A 27189-nucleotide genomic window follows, 5' to 3' on the forward strand; every position below is an offset into this window, starting at 1 on the left:
GATGTCATTACATTCCGGAGTCTTGCCCCTGAATCCACTGCGCATTGTCCTGAAGACAGGGAGCTGCAGAGGAGATCCATCCAATGCTACACGGACGAGCTCAGCCCAGAGAGCGAAAGTGACTTGTGCAAGTTCCCAGAGAGGGTGGACAGGGTTGCTGGGCCCTGAACCCAGGAGTTCTAAAGCCTAGCTCTATCTCTGCTCTCCCCGCCAGAATTTTTTTGTGGAGAGTGGAGGAGTAGGGTCCTGAGACGGGGAAGGAAGCAGACCTTACCTTTCTTTTCCCAGCAATCTCAGGTGAGCCCAGGACCAGGGCAGTACAGTGGGAAGCCTTGAGGGCAGATAGCAGGGAGAACTTCCGACACTGACAGCAACTGAAAAGAGGAGAAAGAAAGCCAGGAAGACATTCTCAAGGCCAGAGATTGTTTTGACTTTCCTTGTGGGGAGCAGTTCTGCAAAATGCCCCCGGCCTTCTCTTCCTGGGGCTCGCAGGAAGTCTGTGATTGGGCGACCCTGCTTTTCATGAGGTGCTCAGTTCCGCTCACTGCCCTCCTCTCAGCTGTCCCACCACCCAAGGCCCAGGAGCCTCTCCCCAGATCGCACCTTCTGGCCCTGCCCTTTGTGCTGAGGCCCCACAAATCACAGCATGGTGCCTTGAAAAGGGCAGTTGGTGGTGCTAAGGGCATTAATGAGGATAGGGGTGCCTGCTTGGGTTCCCTGGGCAGGAGAAGGGAAGCCTCTCCCCACAGACTACAGAACAGGAGGAGGCAGATGGGGAGATAGACACATACTGGGAAGAGCTAGTCCTGGCTCATTGATCCTTCAACCAAATTGCCCTGAGCTGGGTTTCCAGCACCACCTTCATTAGTTCAGGCTGAATTCCCTGGAAGAGCACAGGTGGGAGGTGACTCTTGTCCCTAACCCCTGCTTCCCCTGTAGTAGCTTCTTCAGCCTCCAGAACCACAGCAGATGGAGATCTCAAAGAAGGTGGCACCCCAAGTAAGTAGAACCCCAAAGATCCCAAACCCTGAGCACATGCCCTTTCTGCTGGGGTTGGACAACTTGCTATGTATTACTCCGTTTTTCTTCTCCTGCCCACACAATTCCTTTGCATAGATGGTAAAACTGAGGCAAAACGTGGGAGGACTCAGACTGCCCACCCACTTCTTTCTAGAGCCCAGCCTGGGACCAAGGGGCCTGGCATCCCGCAGCCCCTCCCCCTCCACTCCTACCAGTCCCTGTGGCTTTTTCCATTTGGAAAGTCCTTTCTGGCGAGTGGCAGGTTTGGAGGCCCTAGTCTAGTCTCCTCCCCTGTCTCCTGGGCAGTGCCCCCAGGGGAGCCCCTGTGGGCCAAGATCGCCTCAGTCTCAGTTCTGGGCCCCCCTTACCCTCTACCAGCAGTCCCCCAGCTCCCGCCCCTGGGCTGTGGGACAGGGAGAGGGCCGAGGGGCTGGCTCTGCATACTAATGTCCTGCCCATTGTCAAAGCCCCTTTGTGCCAGGGAGCTCCATTGAGGCGGCTCCGGGGCAGGCACAATGGGGGCTCTGTCCCCTAGTTCCCCCAAACAGTCACCTGCTTTCAGAGCCTCCCCCACCACCCCCCCTTTGCCCCAGTGTCCGGAGGGCCCAGAGAGCACGGGGGAGTGGGCCCTGGGCCAGGGGGGATGGGCAGGAGGCAACCCCCCCACTCTCTGGGCAGGCTGGGGAGATGGGCATTTGACAGGGCAGGCTGCAGAGGGCACACAGAGGGGAGAGGCCCTAGGCTCACAGGGGCAGGGGCAGTCTGTGGGGGAGTTGGAATGCAGGTTCTGTGAGGCCTGAGAAGGGGAAGGGGCGCTCAGAGCCTGCCCACTCCTTGGTTCCATATGCCCAGCCTGGGCCTGTGGCTGCCACCTCTCCTCCTCCCACCACAGGACTCCCCGAGGCTCATATATGCAGAGACACACAGGCATACACTCATCTATGCGGCCCCACACACGGCTCCCAACACACACCCAAACGGATGTGCCCAGACACAACACACTGAGCCCAGCACACAGACCGCACGTCCACACCACCACCCCCTGGCATATGCACCTGCACACCCACCCTCCCCCCACCCCACCCCCTTCCCTTTTGCACCCCTCCACGGCCGCAGGCATCTCAGCACCGTGTCCCTCCCCCCCATGCCCTTGCTGCCCTCTGCTGCTCTGACACAGGTTATAACAAGTTTGCACTTGTTGTGACCTTAAGAATGTGGCCCTGGGGCTGAAAATGTCCTGCTGCCCCAGACCGCACCTGCTTATACGTTAACCATGGACACAGCCTCTGCTGCACTCTAAGCATGGCTCCCATTCCTGCTCCAACCATGGAGACAGTTAGGTGGGCAGGCCCCCTACCCCAGAGCTGAGTCTAGTACCCTGGACTGAGCTCTATGTGAACAATGAAAGCCCCACCTGGCCTTGCTGGCACAGGTCCAGTGTGTCTGTCTGTGCCTTTGCGCAGGGCACATAGGTATTTCCTAGCCCTTCCTGGCCCTGGGAGGTAGACGGAACAGTTATCATTTTCCCAGAAAGGCTCTGAGAGGTGAGATGATGGTGTCCAGGCAGCTGGTGGCAAGGCTGGGACTAGAATGGAGGTCTCTCGCCTCTAGCTTTTTTGTGTTTTTTTCCCCCAACTATTTGTCTCTTGGTTTTGCTTAGATGACCCCACCCCCAACCCTATCTACAATTCCAACCGAGCTTTCTTTTAGCCACCTTTTTTGGGAAGGAGTGGGGGCATGGTGAGGGGAAGGGGTGGTGAGAACGGGTCTAGGAGCCTTAAGTGGGCTTCTGGGTCTAGAAAGAACCTCCGAAAGTCACCTTGACCCTTGCACTACCCCTAGGCAGAGTGAGCCTACCTCCTTTCACTGCTCACCTTCCTACCGGCCCCACTTCTGCTACAAACTCTGGATCACTGGAAAGTAACCCCACAGCCTTCTTAGCTAGGGTTTGGAGTTGGGGATTTCTATCAATTATAAGTCCTTCATGCTGCCTAGCACTGGCCTTCCCAGTTGTTACCCTATGTCTGCATGAGAATCTGTAGGCTGTATCTATGGCTCGCCTGCTATTCTGGTCCACAGCATCTTCTAGCAGTCGGGAGCAGATGCCCTAAAAAGGGAAGACAGGAAGGCCCATTGGGATCCCAGAGACTTGAGGGCTGACTGCACAGTGGTGTGCTGGGGCCTGGGAGGGTGGATGGGGTCATGGTTGCAGAAACTCTGTTAGATAGAGAAGTAAGCTGATATTGGTTTGGTCATCAGCAAATATTATATTGAGTGCTAATCTCCATGATGTTTCCTCACATCACAATTGTATGGGAGAACCTCAGGGCCCTTCTATCCTTCTCCCTTCCCCTCATCTAGAATGCTTCTCCTCTGGCTACTGGATTCTCCTTAAGCTGCCTCATCCATCTTCCTTTGTGCAGAAACACGCCTCTCCCAGCCCTTATACTCTGGCATGATTCTTTTGCCTCCAAATGTTTCCTACTGGAGAAAGAGAACTTCCCAATGTATAACTTCAGCTTTCCCTGCTGTGCTCGGGCAGTTAGTTACTATACGAGACAGAGGACAGGGAGACACTCATCTCTGAATCTAGTTCTGTATCTAGTCAGCATCCTCATGCCATCCCTACCCCATCCTCCTTCTTAAGGGAGGAATGTGAATAAGGAATAAGTAAAAAGTTGAAAGATTGCCTCCCAGAGTGGTGGTGAGCTCCCTAGACTTCTCTGAGTGAGGGTCAGAGGCTGGTCTTCATGCAGGAAACAGGAGCCCCAAGAAGGAAAGGGAGCTGAGAGGACACCTGTCAGGGAAAGAGGCTCAATTCTCTGAATATGAATGACAGGTACAGAGTACCTCTGGGTCTCCAGCCCCATCAAGGGTACAAATAAGAAGAAATTGCTCAGATACCAACAGGTAAATTTTGACTTAATTGGAAGAATTCCCTGGGCATAAGGGGAGGGATAGAAAGAGGTGGATAACTCATTGCTCTGATGAGAAGGAAAAGTCCCCCTTTAGTCACCTACTGAACAAAGCTTGAGTGGCCTGGAAGATAGTTCCAATGACTCTCAGAGCCCCTATGGGGTTTCCAGTGGCCTCAAAGGAATCCCTTTATCATTTCCACAGAGCCCAGTAAGAGCATCACTGAATGCCTCCTCCTTGTGGACCTCACTATTTGTGGCTTATTCCAACTCTTCTTGTTGGGCCAGCTACTGCAGGGATGAGGGAGACCCTGAGACCTACTAGGTGGGAGGGCCAGATTGAAGATAATGGGCTGTGGCTGGGTTGGCTGGGGAAGAGCTTCTGTGGATAGTGATCCAAGGCTGGCTCCACAGAAGCTGGCACTTTGGGACCCCAGGGTAAGGAAAAGGATCTTGTAGGAAAACAGAAGTTGAGATGAAGAAGAAGGCCAGGGTTGTTGCTGTGATTCTGATGTAAAATAACATGAGCTACCAGCTAGCAGTGTGATCTTGGGAAAGTTACCCAGCTTTTCTAGGCCTTGGCTTCCTCTTTAGTAAAATGTGGGGATTATATGTGATGACCACAGAGGGCCTCCCAGCATGAACACTCTGTGACATGGTCCAATGGCAAGTTGAGAAGCCCAGACTTTAAGCAGGTTCAAGCAGGCCTGGGTTCGACTTGCAGTGCACTCCTTATGAGCAGTCCTCCTGGGCAAGTTAGTTAACCCGTGTAAGTCTAGTTTCCACCCGTTCATCTGAGGGCAATGCTATTGCCTTCCTAGGGAGGCTAGGATGAAGCATGGCATGGAGCACCCAGCACGATGCCTGGTGCACTGTAAAGCCTGAGGTAGGAAGTTCATGGTACTGTGGGAACACAGAGGATGGCAGCCCATGTTGCGGGTGGGGGCATCCAGAAAGGCTTTCCAGAGAAAGTGACATCTAAGCTGAGGCCTAAAGGGGAGGAGAAATTAAGCAAAGTGTGAGAGGAACAGTGTTCCATGGAAGAGGCCCCATCATTTGCTAAAAATAAAGCTTGGTCTGTTCAAGAACTGAGAGGTTTCGTGTGGCTGGGGACATGGTGCATGCGTGAAGTGGGGGCGTACAGATAGACAACACTGATGCTAGGGAGGTCATACAGGACTCTGTTACACCTGTAATTCTAAGGGCTTCAGAGATAGGGTCCCTCCACTTCCTCTCCTCTTTTTCCTACTTTTCGATCATCCTTTCTCCCAAGACTAATTTCTCTTCTCCTTGGTCACACGAGCACAAGGAAGCATTGGGCTTCCCTAGGACGACCTGGCCAGTGCAGGGAGAAGCTTTAAGTTCAGAGTTGTCTGCCTCTGGACAAGTTTTGGCTTAGGCCTGAAGTTTTCTGCCTCTGTCCTTTCCCACCACTAGAGAGAGATGTACCTTCCACAAAAGACTCTGGATTTCTATCACTGAGGCACTCCTACTAAGCACTCCCACTGTGGGCCTCAGTTTCCCCATCTGCCCCTCTCATTGTAGAGAGTAGGGAGAGTGTTGACAGCGTGGGGCTGAGCGCAGCCTGCAGAGAAGAGCTAGGGAAACTAGAGAGAAGACTGCCAAGGAGCCTGACTCAGTGCCCCCAAGTGTCCAAACGTTGAAACTTCAATGGGAAGCTCAGAGGAAGGACTTCCGAAGATGAAGTGGGTGGCACATGGAAAAGGGGGCCTGAAGGAGGAAAAGTGATGTAGAACATCAATCCTACAGGCTCTTTTAAGTCAAGAAATAGCAGGGACTGAGAAGGATAAAGGATGAACAAAATACAGATTAAGAAGCAGTCCAGAAAAGGTTCTCTGTTTGGGAAGATGGGGATGGTCCTTCCTGGAAGGCATGGAGCTGATGAAAAAACCTCTACAGGAGCCGGCCCTGGGGGTGCTCTCACAATGGGGAGTAGCTCTTCTGCCTCCCCTACCCGCCACTACCTCTTGGGCCCTCCACCAAATGAGGTCCAAGCCTCCCCTCATTTCCAGCCAACACCACTTCAAGTTCAAAGACAGGAAAGTGTACAGAGAAGGGCAATTCAGCTGGGATCTGGTCAGCCTGCCCCTCTTCTCTCAGGTGGAGAACCCTGTCTTGGCCCTGGGACTCCAAGGAATAGGTCTCATCATTTCCTCCCTAGTTTCTCAAACTCTTCTGGTAGATCAGGTGACAACTCAGTAGTCTTCACCCCAAGAACCTTATCTCCAGGGCCCTGGTCATCCTGGGCCTTGAGAAGGCTGCCAGCTGCCTGATACCCCTGAGGCTGGGGGCAGACAAGAGGGTGAGAGGCTGAAGGATAGTAATTAAGGAACTTGGCTCTACTCAGCATCCTCAGCACACACCTGCCCACCTCTTGGCAGGCTGAGAGGGTTTTGGAGGAATTATACAGAGGTGGGATAAAGAATAGTGGGTTGGAAGTCCCCTTCAATTCTGGGGCTAGAGTAAATCTTACTCCACAACTCACCTGGAGAAAGGAGATAGAAGGGATGGTGTAACTTGAGCATCATCAAGGCCACTGGGGTGTGGAGGGGTAATGTGAGGGAAAAGCCCACAGGATATGGAGACACGGGGTCTGGTTTTGCCATTAAATAAATGTCAGCAAGTGACTTTATGTCTCTGAACCTTAGTTTCCCTAATTCAGCAATATTTTTCATTCATCTGCAAAGTAGGATAATAATAGTGTCTTTATTTGCATAAGGGCCTTACAGATTTCATATACTTTAAATCATGTAATCCTGACCACATAATGGAAGGTTTTATTGCCTCCTTAGATGAGGAAGCTGAGCCCTAGAGAGATTAAGAGATTGACTGAAGTTCCCATAGCTAGTAAGTGACACAGACAGGATGGCAAGTAGCAGGAAAGAAGAATACATAGGAAACTTTGTGACTCAGACATGCCAGGATAAGAAATAGGTTTCATTTGTTGGGTTAACTCCATTTGATTGAAAATGGCTCTCTGTATCACCATATTGAGGATGATTCTGAGGTTGTCAGAAAAAAAGCACTGCGATGAATTAGTGTTATCTGCTAAGGGGTGGTGGGGTGATGAGTGGTGGCTTACATGCTGTATAGTTGACATTCCTAGCCCAGAATCACCCAGAGATTCTAATTCCTTCCTCTATACTAACCAGTTAGGTTAAATTTAAAGGTAACAGCTTACAAAGGTGACTAAGATACAGTCTGTGCCTTTAAAGAGCTCACAATCTCTAGAGAAGAACAAAGGATGATGTGGCAAATGTCCTGGGAACATAGAGGGAGAGTAACTCTTTCTACCTGGGAGGTGGGGAAGGCTCCACAGTGGAGAGGGCACTGGGGCAGGGCCTTGAAGGAGGAAGACGATTTGAAAGGGAAGAGAGCAGTCTTGAGGGGAGTCTGGGAGCAGGGAGAGGGTGTTCTAGGTAGAGCGAGCTGCCTGAGCAAAGACATGGAGACAGACAAGTGGAGCACAGGCTATGTTCCACGTGGCTAGAATATGGGCTGCATAGGGAAAATATTCCAGGGGAGGCTGTGAAGAGTAAGGTGGAGTCAGACATTGAAGGATTTTGCCAAGAAGTTTGAATTTCATCACGAAAGCTGTGGGAACTCATTGAAGAATTTAAAGCCAAGTGATGGGGTCAGAATGTGTGCACTGAGGCAGCCAGGGACTGAGGTGAGCACAGTGAGTTTGGCTGCAGGAGGACCAGGAGACCATTGCAACACCTCAGGTGAATGAACTAGGGCAGCCTCAATGGACATGAAGAGAAGGCGCGAAGGCAGAATTGATGGACCTAGTTACCAATCAGATGAGGGGGAAGAGAGAAAGCAGGGGTAATTCTAAGGCTTGTGCACCTAGTGGAGAGTAATTCTGTGAACAAGAAGGAAAACACAAAAGAGACTCTTTTGAGGAGACAGGACGTTGAGTCTGAACATGTTAAAATTGGAATGCTCCAGATAGGGGGAGCCTGTAAGTACTTGGATACACAGGGCAGAAGTGATGTGGAATCCACGGAGCAGGGAAACAGTTGAGGAAGATGGAGGACAGTGGTCAGGGATGAGAGCCAAGGGTGGATGGATTCCTGAGAAACACCAACACTTAAGGTGCAGAGGAGAGATTACAGCAAGAGAGATGATCCAAAATAAACAGAGCAGTAGAGAGAGAACCCCAAGAACATGGTGTCCAAGAGTAACGGTGAGACTGTGCACACATGTAGTGTTCACAACCCATGCAGCATTCTGACACATATGATTGCATGGAACTCTCCTGTCACCTCTGTATTATTAGGCCTTTTTGCAGATAAGGGAAATAGAAACCCATACGTTTAAGTGATTTGCCCCAAATCACAAAGCCTAGAAATGGCAGAGCTACTTAATGGCTAATCAAGGTGGATAAAATCAGTGGATTCCCACCACACCTCAATAAAAGCCAAAAGAGAGTGTTAAGAACAGACCAGTCAGTCATTAGTCTCAAGTGCAGCAGAGACTGTTGGGGTCAAGGGCTGAGAAGACGCCCTTGGATTTAATGATGGGAAGTTCAGCTGTGACATTGGAGAGAGTTTCTTGCTTCCTGTTGCTTTAACTGCCCCCCAGAGTGGCTGTGGGGGCAAATGGAGTAATTCTGAATTTGTGCAAGTGTTTTGTAGACTTCAAAACCCCATCTTACAGAGGTGATTGTTACGGTTATTTTTATTGTTATTAGGTATTATTAAATTGAACCCTTTGATATTGCCAATAGGGAACCCATGTATTAAATGGACGATTTCATAGAATTCAACCTAATGGTAAAAGGAGTGAGCTGGAGTGGGGGTAGGGGCTGTGAGGTTACGAGACAGGCAACTGCAAAGGCGAGGGTGGCCCCAAGGTACTGGGGAGCCCCACCCCCTGATGGTGGGGAGGTCAGTCTTCCGCATGGGGTGGAGAGTGGCAAATCGCTGGTGAAGCTCGAAATTTGCAGGAGTTCCCTTTCACCTCCACCACTTCCACACTCCCCATCTGCAACCTGACCAGCCCCTTTGCAGAGACTAGGGGTGGGGGTGTACTCTCTTGAGGGGCTCTGCCTGAAAAAACACTTCTGATACCTAAACTAGGTTGATCCCCTCAACCAGGATCTTTGGAGATAAGTTGGGTATGGATTCTCCCTATAGGGAATCTCAGGGCCTAGGCCAAGTGATGACTGATTGGAGATCCAGGCAGAGTTGACACAGGAAGGAGGGTCCTGAACAGACTTCTTGTTTATCACCCTGACTCCCTAACCTAGCTTGGACCCTCTTGAGATTTTCCCTAGTGTCCTTGGGAACCTTTTCAGCATTTCATGTCTTAGTGGTAACAATAGGAATAACAATAGCAACACGAGTTATTTCTATAGATGCCATTGCTTCCAGTTGACTCTTAGCACTGACGCTAATTCTTCTGGCTGTTCAGTCAAGATGAGGAGGGATGGGTTAATGTCTCCTAGTAGATGTTCTTCTGAGGTGAGGACCCAGATGGGGCCAGGCTGGGAGGCTACCGGGATTGCTGGAGCTGGGGCTGAGGAGACAGTGGTACCGCCTCTGTCCTCAGTTGAACTCTGCCTAGTGCCAAGCTCCTCACAAAGGACCAGCTCCTGTTGAGCCTTGCTGGCCCAGACAACGATTAGCAGCAGATACTGGGAAGGGGTGATGACTCAGGAGGGCGTGCAATAGGGGTAGTGTGAAAGGTTGAGAGGGCAGGTGCATCAAAGAGGCAGCACCCACTTGCCACAAGAACCAGGAAGTCCTCCTTCTCCAGCCGGGGAAACAGGGGGTCCCCAAGATGCCACCCTGTGGGCAGTTCTCTATGGAACACTGTGCCTTTCTTGCAGGGGACAGAAGGCACCGCTTGGGGACTGAGGTGGAGGAAGGGGCAGTGGTCCTGGTCAGCTCACACTGACAGGCAGGGGTGGTGTCTAAACAGAGAACGTCTGATGTGGCCCCATCTTTTGTCCCTCCCTCTCTTGACTGGAAAACACACAGGCAGGTCAGAAGGGCCCTGCAGAGGTTACAGACTCCCAGGAAATGCTTTGAAGGCTTTTATCCTTTCTTTTGATCAGACTATGAGAACTTTCCAAACGTTGACACAAGAGAAGAAAGGCCTATTCTTCCATGGGCCAGGGCCTCAGTGTCAGGCTGGGGCTAGAGGATGGGAGGGAAAGGGGGAAGGAGACCAGGGAGTGGGAGACAGAGGCAACAGTGATTCAGCTGGAGAGTCAGGCCCTGGGACACACACACACACTGCCCTCTTTTTCCGCACCTCAAGATTTGTGTGCATCTGGCTCCATTTCTATTTGTTTATTTTCCTTGGGGCAAGACAGGAGGGGGATTAATGAATAAAGACATCAAGTTTGAAAAGAACCCCAAATCCAGCTCCATTCTTCTTCCAATCTTGAGGGCTTACATAACCCTGTAGTGCTTTTCTTCCTGCCCTTCCTCTCTTACCCTTCTCCTTCCTTTTCTCTTCCCCCACCCTCATTAAGAACACTTGGAAGGCCAGAAGTGCTTCTTTTTCATCCCAAAGTAACTGATCTCCTTCTGGAGGACTCTAAGGTAGCTCTTCAAGTTGGAACTGGTATCCAAAAAAGAGATAATATGGTTGATGAGAGGAGTCTGAGTAGCTGTTTGCTCTCTCCACTGAGGCCGGGGGGAGGAGTGGGACCAGACTGCTGTGGGAGCAACTCGGGCTGGACATAGAGATTTACAGCAGGAAGTGACCTAATCATTCTCTAACATAGCACCTCCCAGACTGACCTCGCAACGTGTCCTGAAAGGCAGAGGAGAGGGAATTTGTGCCCTAGAATCTACAGGGATGAGCCATAAGCGGCCACGCACTGGACATCCTTGAAATCTCTTTTTGTCTTAAGCCATTCAAAATTTTTATTCTACTTCATTGTATATTGTTGGCATAATATTAAAATAGCATTTTCCCTCAAAATCTGAGCAAAATTGATAACTTCAGGAAATATACTAAATTTAGTCCTGTGGCTTTGAGTGCCTCCTGGCACACTAGTGCATGCCCTAGTTTGAGACATGTGGAACTAATACCAACCCCCATTCCACAATGAAGGAAATACAGACCCGAGAGGCTGAGAGGCTTGACTGAGGTCACAGCTAGTCAGTGGCAGAGTTGAGATGGGCACCCAAGTTTCTTGCTTCCCAGTACAGTGCATGTTACACCAGGCAGTGCTGTCTCTTAGTTCTGAGCATCTTTTACACATCCTTGAGCCTAATTCTCTCACTCTATCTTCAGAATGCTGGGCAAGGACAGATACCCAGCTCAAGTGTCTAAGATAAGTATGTGTGTGGAGACCAGCCTAATCTCAGGTGCTGAGACATAGTGCTCAAAACCCCTCTACTGCATACAGGGCTCTCCCAACGTGGAAGAGGAAGGAGAAGGATAGGAGAGGAAGGGAAGGAAGAAAAGTACTGCAAGGATTATGTAAGCCCTCAAAGTTGGAATAAGAACAGAGCTGGATTTGGGGTTCTTAAGCATGATGGACAGATAGTAGGACAGAGAGCAAGCTGAGTCCCTGTCCACCTATTCATTTGTCTTTACCAAACAGTGATTGGTAGGACCTTCAAACCTAAGATAAATTGATTAATTAATAGCTATAGTAGAAACTGTTCCTATCTTCCTGGAATCTGCCTCCCTTTCTGATCTCATTTCCAGATCCTTCAATCAAAAGGCTCTTTTCTACAGGGAAGAAATACGGAGAAGAATAGGAGGCTTTGGGGCTTAGAATGTCTCTATTAATATGGACAAATAGGCTGTGGGATACAGAAGGAGAATAGAAGGATAAAGTGTGGTAAAGAATTTGAAGGCGAGAGTTATGATTAGATGGATAGCATACTATTCCCAGGATGAGACACAGGAAGCTGGAAAAACCATAAGGAAAAGAAGGGAAAGCCAGAGAGATGTGTAGGCAATACAAAGTCAAAGAGGGAGGTGAAAAGGAGGACAGGCGTTGGGGAGACATTTTAGTGACAGCCAGGATGAAGTACAAGACAGGACAAGCAGAGAAGCACAATGGATAGAGATGAGAAGATCGCTGGGAGGAGAGTCTACACGAAGGAAGTGGGGAGAATAAAGACAAGTCATGCAAAACTAGGAGAGAATCAATGGGATCAAGCAGTCATGAAGGAAGGGTGTCACCTCCAACCCTTGGATATATCCTGGGCATCACTGCTGGTGAATTTTTCATACCTGTCTAGCTCCTGCTAACCTTTACTATGCTTAAGGTGTCATGTCTGCTTGTTGAGTGTTGAGTTTGCTCACTGAAGGCAAATAAACTATAGTATTAATATGAAGTTATGCTGGAAAGGACTTTGGAATCCAGCCAGAAAGAGGCACAAAGTTCAGCTCTGCTACCGATAAGTTGTGTCACCTGAGCTCTCTGAACCTTAATTTCCTCAGCAGTAACTACAAAGATAATAATATTTGTTTTACAGAGTTGCAAAGATGAAATATGAAGTGTTGCTCTAGAGAAGGCATTCAATACATGATAGTTCCCCTCCATCTCTCCTTCCATTTCCTTGAACCAAACTTTTGCAAGAGGAAATACTCCACAGTCAAAAAACAGAAATCATCTAGTGACTCTAAGGAAGAATGACCAGCAGGCTAGGCTGGGCGCTGTAGCTCACACCTGTAATCCCGGCACTTTGGGAGGCCGAGGCAGGTGGATCATGATGTCAAGAAATCGAGACCATCCTGGCCAACATGATGGCCAGCTGGCCGGCTGGGCATGGTGGCTCATGCCTGTAATTCCAGCTACTCGGGAGGCTGAGGCAGAAGAATCGCTTGAACCCGGGAGGTGGAGGTTGCAGTGAGCTGAGATTGCGTCACTGCACTCCAGCCTGGAGACAGAGTGAGACTCCATAAAAAAAGAAAGAGAAAAAAAAAAAAAAAAAAAAGAAAAGAGAAACGAAAAGACCAGCAGGCTAGAGCACCATGGAGGAAGCCAAGGTTCTGCACCTGACCCTGGCCCTGCAGCTGGCCATGAAGGAACCCACAGGGGCTGGCCACAAAGCAGGAGGGTGTTGAGGGGTCAGAGCATATCACTGTTTTCCCAGTGTGTCCTATTAAGATCTTTCATGTGCTCCCAACGCTTCAACCAAAATGAATGGATCCTTATTTCCTTATTTCCTGGGTGGCCCTGGATTTCCTCATTTTTCCCAACCCCGTTCCTTTGCACTAGATGTCAGTTTTCCCTTCACAAGCTCTTCTTGCACTTCACTGACACCTTTTTTATGGCACTTACCACTTCCTACCTGTTTTACAGTTGTCTCCTTTATTAGATTGCAAGGTCTTCACAGAAAGAATCTACATCTGATCCATCTCCATACTTCCATTGCCTTGTTTAGAATTTGGCACCCAGTAGTTGCTGGAAAAAAAATGTTTACTGAGGTTGGGCATGATGACTCATACTTGTAATCTCAGCATTTAGGGAGGCCAAGATGGGAGGATGGCTTGAGCCCAGGAGTTTGAGACAAGCCTGGGCAACATAGTGGGATCCCATCTCTACCAAAAAAAAAAAAAAAAAATTAGCTGGGGCATGGTGGTGTGCACCTGTAGTCCCAGCTACTCAGGAGGATGAGGTAGTAGAATCACTTGAGCCCAGGAGGTGGAGGCTGCAGTGAGCCATGATCATGCCACTGCATTCCAGCCTGGGTGACAGAGTGAGACCAAGTTTCAACAACAACAACAACAACAAAGTGTTTATTGTATAAATGAACAAAAACACAACTCAAACTGAATGTGGTGGGCAACATTAATACAGATCAAAACATTTGGTTTCTTTGCATACCTATTAGTGTCGATAATTAGTTATCTGGGGTTTCCATGTATACAAGGAAAAAAGAAAAACATCATTAAAAAATCAAGAGAAGATACAAACAAGAAGGGGGAATGAGAAGGCCCCAGAGTGAAAGGTTCTGGACCAGAGTGAAGTTCCATCCATTCTACCTAAGACAAGAACTTCCACATCTCCTCGGCCCTGTGATGATGGAGTTAGTTAGATTGGCCCCTATGGCTGGAGTGGGTTAGGGGTCCCCCCTACTCTTAATTCAATTATAAAATACTTCTTGAGCGCTTACTATGTGTCATACATTGTGCTAATCTTTAGGATAACACACATACACATATATATGTGTGTGTGTATGTGTGTGTGTGTGTGTGTGTGTGTATATATATATATAATGCTGGATCCTTCTTTCAATGACCTTATTTGTAGTAGAATACAAATGATACATCATGTACTAAGAGAGGTGCCATTACAGGTATAGATGGATATAGATATACATATATGGAAACTCAGAAAAGGGAGGCATTACTTAAGGTTGTAGGAATCAGAGAAGGCTTCATGAAAGAGGGGTTATTTGAACTGGACTCTGAAAGATAAGACTTGGATAGGTAAAGACAAGGAGGAAGGGGAGCTCAGGAAGAGAGAAGTGCAGGATCATGGAAGGCAGGAAAGCATGGGTGTGCATAGCAGGGAGCAGGGAGTGGTTGGTTTGCTTGCAGCAAGAAGTGTGCCATAGCAGAGAAGTGGTCAGAGATAAGGCTGGAAAGCAGGTTCAGAAGCAGACTGTGGAAGGCCTTACATGCCAGCCTGGGTTTGGCCTGTCTTTGATAGATAATGGGAAGACATCAAAATGTTTTGAGCTAGAGAAAGAACTAAGACAATTATAGTAAAATGAAAAGTGGATGGATTTGGGAGATGGGACCTGAGCATGAATCTAATTCCACAGTTTGCTGAGTCATACCATCTCTCTGAGCCTCAGTTTCCTCATTCATAAAACAAGAATTATAATCTTAATATCTTATAAGAATGCCATGAGAATAAAATGTGAAAGTGCTTTTGAAAGTACTGGATAAATGTTCATTGATTCCTGATCAGAAGTGTATTTGAGGAAGAGAAACCCAGGAGCAATGTAGGATGGATTTGAGGAAAGAAAGAACACGAGATGAGGAGGATGCTGATGCAGTGATTCAGCCACAAGGCATTAGGACTTGAAGACAATGAAATGAAGGGGAGGAGGCACAAATAATAAATCCACAGCACATGGCATTAGATAAATGTTGAGTTGAGGCAAGAAGACAGTTTGAGATGATCCTGGCTTTGAGTGTGGGTAATGGGTAGGATGATGGTCCCTTTAAGTATTTTAGGAACCAAAATAGAGCAGCAAGTAGGAGAAGAAAGGATTTGTTTACATTTGGAAGTGAATGCATTTAGTATTCATATCCCAAAGCTCCTTCCAGTCAACTTGCTCTTGCAACAGAGAAAATAGACAAAGCACTTTCCCTGCGGGTGCAGCTTTTCCCCTCCCCCTGCACCTGCTGCCCCTGGGAGGGGGTTGAAGCGTCTTTTCTAGTCACCTAATTTAGCATAATCAACTCCAAAGCTCTGTAGCAATTTACAAAGCTCATTCTCTCCCCAACCCCCTGCAAATGGAACAGTTGACCCAGAAGAGAGGAGGGACTGATATCTTGGGCTTTTATTTTCTTACCTTCTGAAAACAGGGTTGTAAGCATCTGCAGCATTAGCAAAGCCTGTGTAAACTTGGGTCCCCTCGCACTCTGAAGTGGCTCCTCCTGAAGGTCTGTGTGAACTAGGTGTCTCCTGTGAGGCAGATAAAACTGCAGCCCTCAGCAGGGCCTTGGCCTGTCCAGATCAGGCTTTCAGTCATTCCCTTACTCTTTCTTAACAAACTATACTAGGCACTGGGGAAAGAGATGAAAGGCAGAGTCAGTGGTATTAAATTAGGAACACAAAGATGGTAAACAATGATAAACAAATCATCTCAAAGCACTATAATGCTTCAAAATAGGAATATGTGCAAGAGGGCCAGGCGCGGTGGCTCACACCTGTAATCCCAGCACTTTGGGAGGCCAAGGTGGGCAGATCACTTAAGTCCAGGAGTTCGAGACCAGCCTGGGCAACATGGCAAAACCCCGTCTCTACTAAAAAGTACAAAAATTAGCTGGGCATGGTGGCACATGCCTATAGTCCCAGCTACCCAGGAGGATGAGGTGGGAGGACTGCCTGAGTCCAGGAAGCAGAGGTTGTAGCGAGCCGAGATTGCATCACTGCACTCCTGCACTTCAGGCTGGGTGACAGAGTGAGATCCCATCTGGAAAAAAGACAAAAAAAAAAAAAAAAAGAATATGTACAAGAGCAAGCATAGTAAAGTAAACCCATTCTGGGGCGGGGATGGGGGGGACAGAGAAGATGAATTTTTTTTTTGAGAGTCAGGGAAGGCGTCAAAGGGGGTAATTAACACTTGAGTCGAGTTCTGAAAGAAAAGGACATCGATCATCAGGTAGGCACGGAGCAGGGCAGTGCAGAAGCAGGTCCAAAGGTAGAAAGGATTAGGTAGTGAGGCTCTTCACTGAAGTTCAGGGGGCCTGTGAAAGATTGTCAAGGGTAAAGTCAGAAGCAGGCAGAGACCAACTCATGAATGCTGTGCTGAGAGGCCACAGAGAAAAAAGATAAAGCACTTTCCCTGCGGGCGCAGCTTTTCTCTTTCCCCTGCACCTGCTGCCCCTGGGAGGGGTTGAAGCATCCTTTCTAGTCAGAGGTGTATTTGAGGAAGAGAAACCCAGGAGCAAAGTAGCAAAAAGCAAAGGGGAGCCACAGATCAAGTTCTTGAGAGTCACAAGAACAACAGTGTCCTTACTCAAGAAAGGCCCTGATAAATCCTGGAGAATAAATGACTCTCAAGTAAAATAAATGAGTGCTCAGGCAAAAAAAAGACAGCTCCAGGAAGAACTTCCAGGGGTAGCAGTAAGTGGGAGTGGTCCTTGCTGAGGGAACCTGCTGATCATCACTGTAGCTATGACTGGCCTTTGTTTTAGGGAAAGGATCACCAGTTCTTAGAGGAGAAAGAAGGTGAATGACTCTGTTTCTGTCTCTTTCGCCACTCAGAGGCTGGTCTTCAGAATTCTGTCTCTGGTATTTGGCTGGCTGGGACTGTTTTGGGAAATAGCACCCTCTAGAGGAAACAGTATGTTTTATTTTGCGGGGGTGCCGGGGGTGGTGGGGTGCACAACAAATGATTTCCAGAGCTTTGGCTTGCTTCCTTCCCCAGGGGCCCGGGCAGCTTGAGGGTGGAGTGTAGCTGATTGTTTATCCGCTTCTGACTCTGGCCACCGCAGAGAACAAAGCTGCCTGGCTGTGGGAGGTGGCACAACAGCTGGGAGCAGCAGATAACAGCTGGAGGTGGCAGATATAAAGGCTGGCAACCACAGGCACAACAGCTGGAGGTGGCAATCACAACAGCCAGAGGCAACAAAGAGGCTAGCAGTGGCCGAAATCTACAGTGCCCATGAGTCTAGAGCCTTAACCCTGGGTTGTGTGGTCTTACATACAGGGTGCCGTAGGGGCATCTGCTGAGAGCATGAGGTCCATGAGAATGAACCTGGGGCACACAAAAGCAGTTGCTACAATTAAAAAGTTCTGGACCAGGAGCTGGGAGACCTGGATTCTTGTTCCAACTTTACCACTAACCTACTTGCGGCAAAGCTCTCTGAGCCTTAGTTTCTATGGTGCCTTTCCTACCTACCTCATGGTGTGAGGATCAAACTGTATATTTTATAAACTTTAAAGTGAGAAGGAATTATAGACTAATATTTTGGGAACGATAAGCAAGGCTTTTCTTGGGCCCTAAGAGCTTCCATTCTCCAAGATATGTACAATCTCTCCTCAACATAAACAAAGCCAGGACTCCAGTTAAGGATCCCTGAATGTCACCACAGAAAGTGCAGGGGTAGAAGTGGGGCGGAGAAGGCAGGCATCCTGACCCACCATGAGTACAGACAGAAGCTTCAAGACAGTCTTTCAATCTCCCCTCCAAAGCTTTTATCTCCACCGTAGGATCTCTGCAAAGTGCTTGTCCAAAGTGCCTTCCTGATTGTTACAATGCTCTTTATAATGTCAATTTGCAGTCTTTCTCCCTGCAGTATGAACTCTTGGAGCTCAAAGGACAAGGTCAAGCCTTTGATCACATGACAGCCCTTCAAACCAAATATTTGCACACATCCATTATATCCTTCTGATGGTCTCTTCTTCTGAATGAACTTCCCTATTTCCTTCAACTATTTCTTATGTGATCTGGTTCTGAATCCTCTCATATCCTGAGTGTTCCTTGATGCTGGATACTGCAGGTGTGGGATGAACACAGCAGAGTAGAATCAACTACTTTTTTATTCTAGAGACTTCAATTCGACTAAAGTAGCTTAAGATTAGTTTGCTTTTTTGGCAATCAAAACACATGAATAACTCATATTGGATTATTTTCTGCTAATATGTTTAACTTTTTATATTGTATTGCTTTGCTAAATCACATCTTCTCAATCCGGAACTTGCTCAGGTAATTTTTGGACCCAAGTACATTATCCAGCACTTAACATTTTTGTTAGACTTGGCCTATTTATTTGACTCCTTTTGGATCCTAATTCTGCCCGAGCTCTTGCATTTGCTATCTGTCCCAGCTTTCTGTCAGGCATATAATTGATGGCCATCGCATTCTATAGTTTTGAATGAAGTTCATGTTAAGAAAATTGAATAGGGCAAGGCCAAAGATGAAGCTCTCTGGTGTATCAATAGAAAATGAATTCCAGGCTATCATGGTCCACTCACCAGTACCACTGATTTTTAAAGTCACCGAGTTAGATTAGCATTCTCTTCACTTTTCTTTATCTTATCCCCAGGTCATAATGAGAAATCTTGTAAAAAATCTCCTGAAGTTTAGGTACACGTTCTCTGTTGCACTTCTTCGATTTGTCAATTTAGTAGCCTTATCATAAAAGAAAATTAGGTTATTATTATTCTTGAGACAGAGTCTCACTCTGTTGCCCAGGCTACAGTGTAGTGGCATGATGATAACTCACTGCAGCCTCCAACTCCAGGGCTCAAGTGATCCTCCTGCCTCAGCCTCCAAGTAGCTGGGAGTACAGGTGTGTGCTACCATACCCAGCTAATTTTTAAAAATTTTTGCTGATATGGGGTCTTGCTGTTTCCCAGGATGGTTTTGAACTTCTGACCTCAAGCGATCCTCCTGCCTCAGCCTCTTAAAGTGCTGGGATTACAGGCATGAGCCACCACACTCAGCCAAAATTAGGCTATTTTGATGTGACTTGTTCTTAGTAAATCCACACTGGGTCCTATTGATAACTTCCTTTCCCCCATCCTGCCCAAGTACTCATAATCTTAATATTCCATGCTAGAATCTTGCCTAGGAGCAATATCTTACCTGTGTGTTTGTAGTTTGTGAAAGGTACTTCATTTTTCTTTTTGAAAATTAAAACTATGTTCATTCATCTCCAATTTTACAGCATGTTCTCTGTTCTCTAATATTCCTCAAAATCTCTTATAGGAGTTTACATCTTTTTTTTCAAGGGTTTGAGGATCAAATGAGAAGGTATTCTAAGGTGTGAATTCTAAAATGGTATATAGATACAGGCAGTATGGTTGTTATGTTATTATTACTACTACTGAGTACTAAATACAGCTTTGTTTAGGCTTGAAATACAAATTCTTCAAACTTCAGAGTTGCAGAGCTTCCTTTTTGTTCCAAAGCAGCCAAGGATATAGGGGAGTGAACAACATCCAGAACCGGTTGAATAGTCTCGCATGAACAGAAGTTCCAAATGGCCTGTAGGCTGGTAAATTGGGCATCCTTGTTGCCTCTGATCATTCTTGGGGTTCTCATCCATTGGTGATCTCCAATTCAGTGCCTACCTGGTTGGGCATATGGTCAGGCCCAAATAATTTGAAGTTTTCCATGGGTAAGGTCATGGGGAAAATAGAGGTGGGAGGTGGGGTGGGCAGTGTGAAGAATCATAAAATGCAATGGTTCGGACTTTTTCAAATGGAGAATGTAATGAGCCTCTCCAAGAAGGGCCAAACTCCCCAGAGATCACCCTGCTCCACAGAAGATCTGGCTATCAGACCCAGGGTCCAAGGGCTCAAGTGATTAAAATTCTTTCTGTGCTGGAAAAGTACAAGTTACTGTTTGAACAAGGGTGCCAGGCACCTTGTATTAAGTGAATGGTCTCCTATTTCAGTGGCTTGCCCCACTTTCTGCTATCAGAACAAATAGCAATCCTGAATTTGAGCCTGTGCAGACATAGCTGCTAGTTAATGTACACCCCTAGCTCTTCTACTTCACTCCATCAAAACAATTTTGCCACCCACAATCTGGCATTTCTGCCAGTCCTTGAGAAAATGTCCCAGTGCTGCCAGGAAGTTTCAACATGTTATTTCTCCTCCACCACTGCTTATTTCTTTTTGTTCAAATCCCATCTGTACTCTTCCTAAAACTGCCCTAGACTCTAACTCAGACCAAATTTCCCCAGATAATGCAAACAAATGATGATGATGATAAAAAACGAAATGGTCTAGGTGCTTAGAGAGCATCTTGAAGGGTAAAAGAATGGGTAGTTTCTGCTATTCGCTGAACCAGATGAATATCTTAGTATCACCAGTGGGTATTGGCTTGGGGGTAGAGCAGAGAATGAAGAAATTAAGGTTGTGTGTGTGTGTGTGTGTGTGTGTGTGTGTGTGTGTGTGTGTGTGTTAAGGGGGATTGGTCCAGAAGGATTTCAACAGGATAGCTTGTCTTGCTTCATAGCCATTCATGAGGGTGGGGAGGGATCCTATTTCAAAATTAGAGATCTTTGGAGGACTGGTTTTGTGGTGAAGGCTCTCGTTAGTCTCACCCTCACCTTCAAGGAACTGTGAAGCTACTACTCTTTCCTTTCTGCCTCTCTTCCTCTAAGAATTACAAATATCAGACTGTATTGCAATTATTTGCTTACTAAATAGGCATCTTTCTCACTAGGCTGTGAGTTCTTGGAGAGCAGAATGATGTCATTTTATTTTATTTTATTTTTTATTTTTTTGAGACGGAGTCTCGCTTTGTCACCCAGGCTGGAGTGCAGTGGCGCGATGTCAGCTCACTGTAACCTCTGTCTCCCGGGTTCAAGCGATTCTCCTGCCTCGGCCTCCCAAGTAGCTGGGACTACAGGCTCATGCCACCATGCCCAGCTAATTTTTGTATTTTTAGTAGAGACAGGGTTTTGCCATGTTGGCCAGGTTGGTCTTGAACTCCTGACCTCCGGTGATCCGCCTGCCTCGGTCCCTGCACAGTGCCTGGCACATAGCAAGTGCTCAAAAAACATTTGGTAATACAAGAACACATAAGTGACACCCAAATGAATGTTAATTCCTCCCTCCCATGGGGTGGGGGTTAGGAGTCAGCTGGATTTCTACGATAACCTCCATTATGCTCTCTTGCTCCCTCCAGATGACGTCAGTTGCCAAGGTGTATTACAGTCAGACCACTCAGACAGAAAGCCGGCCCCTAATGGGCCCAGGGATACGACGGCGGAGAGTCCTGACAAAAGATGGTCGCAGCAATGTGAGAATGGAGCACATTGCCGACAAGCGCTTCCTCTACCTCAAGGACCTGTGGACAACCTTCATTGACATGCAGTGGCGCTACAAGCTTCTGCTCTTCTCTGCGACCTTTGCAGGCACATGGTTCCTCTTTGGCGTGGTGTGGTATTTGGTAGCTGTGGCACATGGGGACCTGCTGGAGCTGGACCCCCCGGCCAACCACACCCCCTGTGTGGTACAGGTGCACACACTCACTGGAGCCTTCCTCTTTTCCCTTGAATCCCAAACCACCATTGGCTATGGCTTCCGCTACATCAGTGAGGAATGTCCACTGGCCATTGTGCTTCTTATTGCCCAGCTGGTGCTCACCACCATCCTGGAAATCTTCATCACAGGTACCTTCCTGGCAAAGATTGCCCGGCCCAAGAAGCGGGCTGAGACCATTCGTTTCAGCCAGCATGCAGTTGTGGCCTCCCACAATGGGAAGCCCTGCCTCATGATCCGAGTTGCCAACATGCGCAAGAGCCTCCTCATTGGCTGCCAGGTGACAGGAAAACTGCTTCAGACCCACCAAACCAAGGAGGGGGAGAACATCCGACTCAACCAAGTCAATGTGACTTTCCAAGTAGACACGGCCTCTGACAGCCCCTTCCTTATTCTACCCCTTACCTTCTATCATGTGGTAGATGAGACCAGTCCCTTGAAAGATCTCCCTCTTCGCAGCGGTGAGGGTGACTTCGAGCTGGTGCTGATCCTAAGTGGGACAGTGGAGTCCACCAGTGCCACCTGTCAGGTGCGCACTTCCTACCTGCCAGAGGAGATCCTTTGGGGCTACGAGTTCACACCTGCCATCTCACTGTCAGCCAGTGGTAAATACATAGCTGACTTCAGTCTTTTTGACCAAGTTGTGAAAGTGGCCTCTCCTAGTGGCCTCCGTGACAGCACTGTACGCTACGGAGATCCTGAAAAGCTCAAGCTGGAGGAGTCATTAAGGGAGCAAGCTGAGAAGGAGGGCAGTGCCCTTAGTGTGCGCATCAGCAACGTCTGATGACCTGTTCCCACTCCCCCATTCCTCTGGTCTCTTTTCCTCTCTTTCAGTGCCCTGGTAAGGAATACTATCCGGGTTTACTGGAGATCACCCGAAGCACCCATCCTCCACCCCCTCTTCTTTAACCCAGTGGCCTGTCGGTAGCTTAGGCCAACTGGAGTCCAGGTTCCCCTCCCACTGTCCCCTTTCCACTCCTCCCGCTTCTGCCCCAATACATATACCTCCCTTAAGCCAGGATGGGGGAAAGAGAGGGATTAGGCTGAAGTGGCTTAGAAGGCCTCAGCCATGCTTGGATACTCACATTAGGAGGATCATGTGGTTGGACAGACAGACTCCCCCCACCTCCCGCCACCACCATGAAGTTTGGTGACTTGAGGCTGGAGCTCCCTCTGTTACCTTTCCATCTAGCAAGTTCCCAAAGGCAAGACTCTCTCTGATGGTCACTTTGTGGTCTGTGCTTTCAGAAATACAGGAATCTGATATCAATGTATCCTAGGGTTTCTACCAACCTCTGTTGAAAGAAGCCAGGGTTTGCCACCATGAAGCTGATTTCTGCTGGTGACTTCTGACCACAACCTAGAATCATGGCATGGTCACCACTATTTTTCCTCTATAGTTTGTCAAGTGAACACTCTCAGGATACCCAGTTCCTTCATAGCCTGTTCTCAGAGAATTGGAGTTGGCCTAAGAAACATAAACATATAACCACCCATATCTATCCTGGATTCTGAACTCTTCAATTCGGAGTGACTAACACAAGTTGTTGTCTAAACCTTTAAACCTATCTTCCAGGTAGCCCAGAGAAGATCTGTTTCCCTGTGTCCTGTGAATGGAAGGACACAAGCCAATATGTTCCTTTGAAAAGAGTCCAGTACCAAGGCCCCATGGAAAGGCCTGAAAATAATATTCCAGATTACATTGTACCTGGCTTCTCTTCTTCCTTTCCTGCCCAGCCTAGATCCTTCTTCCTTAACCCCAACTCTTTGGGAGAAGGGAGGGAAAATGCAAGGGCCTTCCTCTCTTAACACAGATGCTCAAGTAAAACTAGATTCACAGGGCACAGATTCCCCAGAAAGTTAACCCAATCTCACCATGAGGGATGGGTAAATTCTCAGATTTCCAAACTGCTGTACAGTGCCTCTGAGAATTGGTGATGCTTTGTTAAGGTTTGGGCAGAAGCAGAACTTTGTGGCTGGCAGCCACTATTCTCAGTTACACCTCCCAGTGCTCTTCTGAAAAGTGCCAGCTATTTCATTAGGCAATGTTGGAAGGAGAGGAAATTATACCCGCTGATCAAATATCCATGGCTTCCCTCAGCCATTCCTGAGACTTGGTATAAAATGAAGAAAATCAGTGCCATCTCTACTCTCGTCTGCCATGAGGCCATTTTCAGGCAAGTTAAAAAGCAGACTTTAAGAGATCAGACACAGCCTACTCCTTGTTCCCTGGAGGGGTCTGTGGTAAGGGTCAGGGAAGGGCATATAAGCACCAGAGCTTTATCCAAAGCCCCAAATCCCTAGAGTGTTTTCTGGTCTCATTTTGGTACCAAGGAAGCCCCACATAGTGGTACTGCATAGTCCCACTATGAATCAAGTGGCAGTTTATTTAAGGTGGTCTCAGCCAATTGTTACAAGCTACAGAATATATACATGCATCTATGTACAGAGCCTTGCAGAGAAACACAAAATTTTGAGGCTAGACCCATGATCACCACCTACTATAATTGCACAAGGTCTTGTTATATTAATCTCTCCTTGAACTCAACTAACTATATCTTGAAAATGAAGACCCTTCAGTGTCCATCCACTGTAAACCCCACCATTACCTTCTAGTTGGCATAAAAACAAGAACCACAAAAACTTAAAAAATCTGAAACAGAGAACAGAAGGCCAAGAGTCAGCTTCTGCATTCTCAACTTTATTCAACATTAGACTTACCTGATTTCTTTCTGTGTGTAGGGACAAGATGTACTGCTGTGTGTGAGTGTGTATGTGTGTGTGTGTGTGTGTGTGTGTGTTTGTGTATCTGTACCTTCTTATCTATTGGCAAGTTAACCTCCATCTGGTTTATTTTGCCATGCTATGCTTCCTTCCTGAAGGCATTACATTCTTCCCATTCCCCTGCTGTCTGTTCTAAGCCCCCAGACTCAAGCCTCTAGATTCTTGGATGACAAAGTGAGAAGAAAACATTTTCTGACTTACCCTTTTGGAATCTCCTTCATTATCATCCCAGGCTTTGCTTTAAGTTGCACTTTAAATCACACCGTCCTATTAATGCAATCTGGCATCTTCTCCCATAAGCCCCCCACAGGGAACAACTACCCCCAACCTTAACTCTAAATCATTCTTTAGACTATAGTCTGTCTAAAGACTGAAATCCTCTTTTAGGCAATAGGCCGAGTTTCAGAAGCAGCCAGGTCTGGTGAGAAATGGGCCCCCATACCAACCGTGGACTTGGAATATCAGGACAGTAGTAGGCACAGGTGTAAAAAGGGGAGATTTCAGAAGACGGGCAAAACAACTGATGGGGGAAGATATCTGGGGTGTGAAGATGAGAAAAAAATGATGCTGAGGGACCTAGTGAAATCAATGAAACTCTTGAGTCTTGCTTAGGCTCGCAAATAAGAAGTGGGGAGGTTTGGGAAATTAGGATATGACACATATGAAAGGTTTATCTAAGAAGAAAGAAACAGAGATAATATATATATAGAAAGATGTATATAGATGTATATATGCTCAAATATATTGAATGTACAGAAGGGAAATATTCAGAGACTTTAGCATTGGGGCAGATATCTTGGCCTGGTTATGGGGTAGGACACCCAGATTTTTAGACTTACAATCAGTGGTCCAGGTTTCAACATGGAAGTGAGATAGCTGATGAAGGATTTCAAGTCTGGAAATGGGAAAGGGAGGGGTAGAAGTTCCTTTTCAGAAATAAAGAGGCATTCATGAAGGCTTTTGTTGAATCTTCTGCTACTGATAGGACCAGGAAGAGAGGAACTCGGAGGACAATAGGGAGGGGAAATCTTGGAAAATCTACCACTTACACTGTTGTGCCCCCATCCGCAGCAGCGTCCTGCCACTGTAGAGCCTTTTTAAAATAAATAAAATAAAATAAAATAAAATAAAATAAAATAAAGCACCCTTTTGTTTCCCTTTCATGAAGTACACTGTATTTCCCTGTCTTCCACAGGGGTGGGAGCTGCTATTGTTCTAGCCCCTGAAATTCAACTCAGGAGCTGAACACCTTGGTGTATGGGAGGCACTAATGGGAAGCCTCAACCCTGGAATCCAAATGCCAGGACTAATAGCTGTTGGGCCCAAGATCTCCCAAGGTCGAGGCCCAGCCTTTTGTGTAGCTGCAAGCAGCCCAAAGAGAAAGCCATGGATTCCAGAAGAGTTCCAATCCTGGAATTTGGGCATGGAGGGTGATGCTTTGGTTTTGATGCTTCTGAATGAAAACGAGTAGGGTTACCAGCTGCTCTAAGGGATGGTGAAGTTCCCATGAGAAGCTTCCAAAACCTCTGCAATGTGCTTCACTCCACTATTCCCCCAACCCCTGTCAGCCTAATAAAATCATCCAGGAGTTTCCCTATAAGGTCTGAGCAGATAAAGGAAGCCAGTTATACTATTGCTACAAGTCCGGACACTGTGCCCTCCCCACGGCTGCTGCCCTGGTCCTTTACTCTTGCTAGCTAACCTAGTTCACTTGTACAGTAACACACTACCTTTGCTGGAAAGTTAGCATGGGCCTCCCGGCTCAGTAATGGCCAACTCTACTGACGCAGAAGTATTTAGGCATGGTTCTTCTATTCATTGCACTAAAGACTAAACCAGGTCAAATTTATCTAGGAAAAAAAGGTGTGTAAGATTTGTTTTGTTTTTGTCTGTTAAGAATAAGCTACTAAATAAAATGGATGACTCTTTGGTTGTCACTCTAGCTTCTTTTAGAAATCTAAACCAACACTGTCAAGGTCTGAACTCATAGGCCTACCCATGAGCATGGAGGATTGAATTAGGCTGTGCTGGAAGAACTTCTGATTTCATGGCCAAGCCCCTTCTGTTTAATTTTTCTCTCATGCTTTAGCGAGTTCCTTTCACATTTGGTTTTCATGGGACAATACTGAAAAAACATTAAGAGCCAAGCGTATGAAAATTGGCTCAACTTAATCCATAAAAGTCAAGTTGCTTTGGATCTTGGGCATTGTCCCTTTTGGCCAGTGATCACAAGCCCAATTTCCCTTCTATGCTACCATGTAGTCTTGTTGCCAGTTTTCCTTATATATCCTCAAGGTTCTTTGTAAGCTTATTCCTTTAATCACCAGGCATTTCTTCCCCCAAATCTCAAAGAAATGGATTTCTCTTCTATCCTTGTCTGTCAGTAGCCTGAGAAAGATCTGGTTGTTAACATCCAGCCCTGAATTTTCTCTGATGAGAGGCAAAAGACCCTACAGTCACTGACTCTTATTCCCCAGAAGTGGAAGGAGAGAGAGAGGAGGAAGGAGAAAATTGGGTCTCTTATCATGATCAATAAATACTTAAGCACAACATTTAGGAAATACTAGGAATGAATCCTAAGACATATGAGATATTTAAGATATAGGACATGTATAGTTCCTAAAAGGGCTAAAAGGTTGAAGAAACCTACAAACTTGTAAGGAAACAGAAATAAAACAAGTAGCATATAACAAATATAATGAAAGGCAATATAGCAGGTACCATGTACTAATGCCAGATATAACAATAGCAGAATGTTCCAAAAAGAGTGAGATCTCTGTG

At 47.1% G+C, this 27189-nt stretch overlaps 2 protein-coding genes across 5 annotated transcripts in view; one reads left to right on the top strand and one right to left on the bottom strand.

Annotated features, from left to right (window-relative positions):
* KCNJ10 (potassium inwardly rectifying channel subfamily J member 10) overlaps positions 1 to 25549 on the top strand; it is a 31987-nt gene extending 6438 nt beyond the window's left edge. The window contains exon 2 of the mRNA XM_005541273.5: positions 21269 to 25549. Coding sequence (XP_005541330.1) covers positions 21269 to 22408 — 1140 coding nt within the window. The 3' untranslated portion in view covers positions 22409 to 25549. The remainder of the gene's footprint in view (positions 1 to 21268) is intronic.
* The window catches only part of KCNJ9 (potassium inwardly rectifying channel subfamily J member 9), a 63035-nt gene that overhangs the window by 31220 nt on the left and 4626 nt on the right, over positions 1 to 27189 (bottom strand). For 2 of the 4 annotated variants that reach the window (XM_065543767.2, XM_074039568.1), the window contains exons 1-2: positions 1233 to 1375; positions 275 to 374 (exon numbers count right to left, since the gene is read on the bottom strand). The gene's annotated coding sequence lies outside the window, so the exon portion shown is untranslated. Of the gene's footprint in view, positions 1 to 274; positions 375 to 1232; positions 1376 to 27189 lie in introns of those variants that run through there. The other 2 variants (XM_065543773.2, XM_074039572.1) reach the window with 1 other exon arrangement.

Source organism: Macaca fascicularis, chromosome 1 (genome assembly GCF_037993035.2).
Source record: "Macaca fascicularis isolate 582-1 chromosome 1, T2T-MFA8v1.1".
Taxonomy (NCBI): domain Eukaryota; kingdom Metazoa; phylum Chordata; class Mammalia; order Primates; family Cercopithecidae; genus Macaca; species Macaca fascicularis.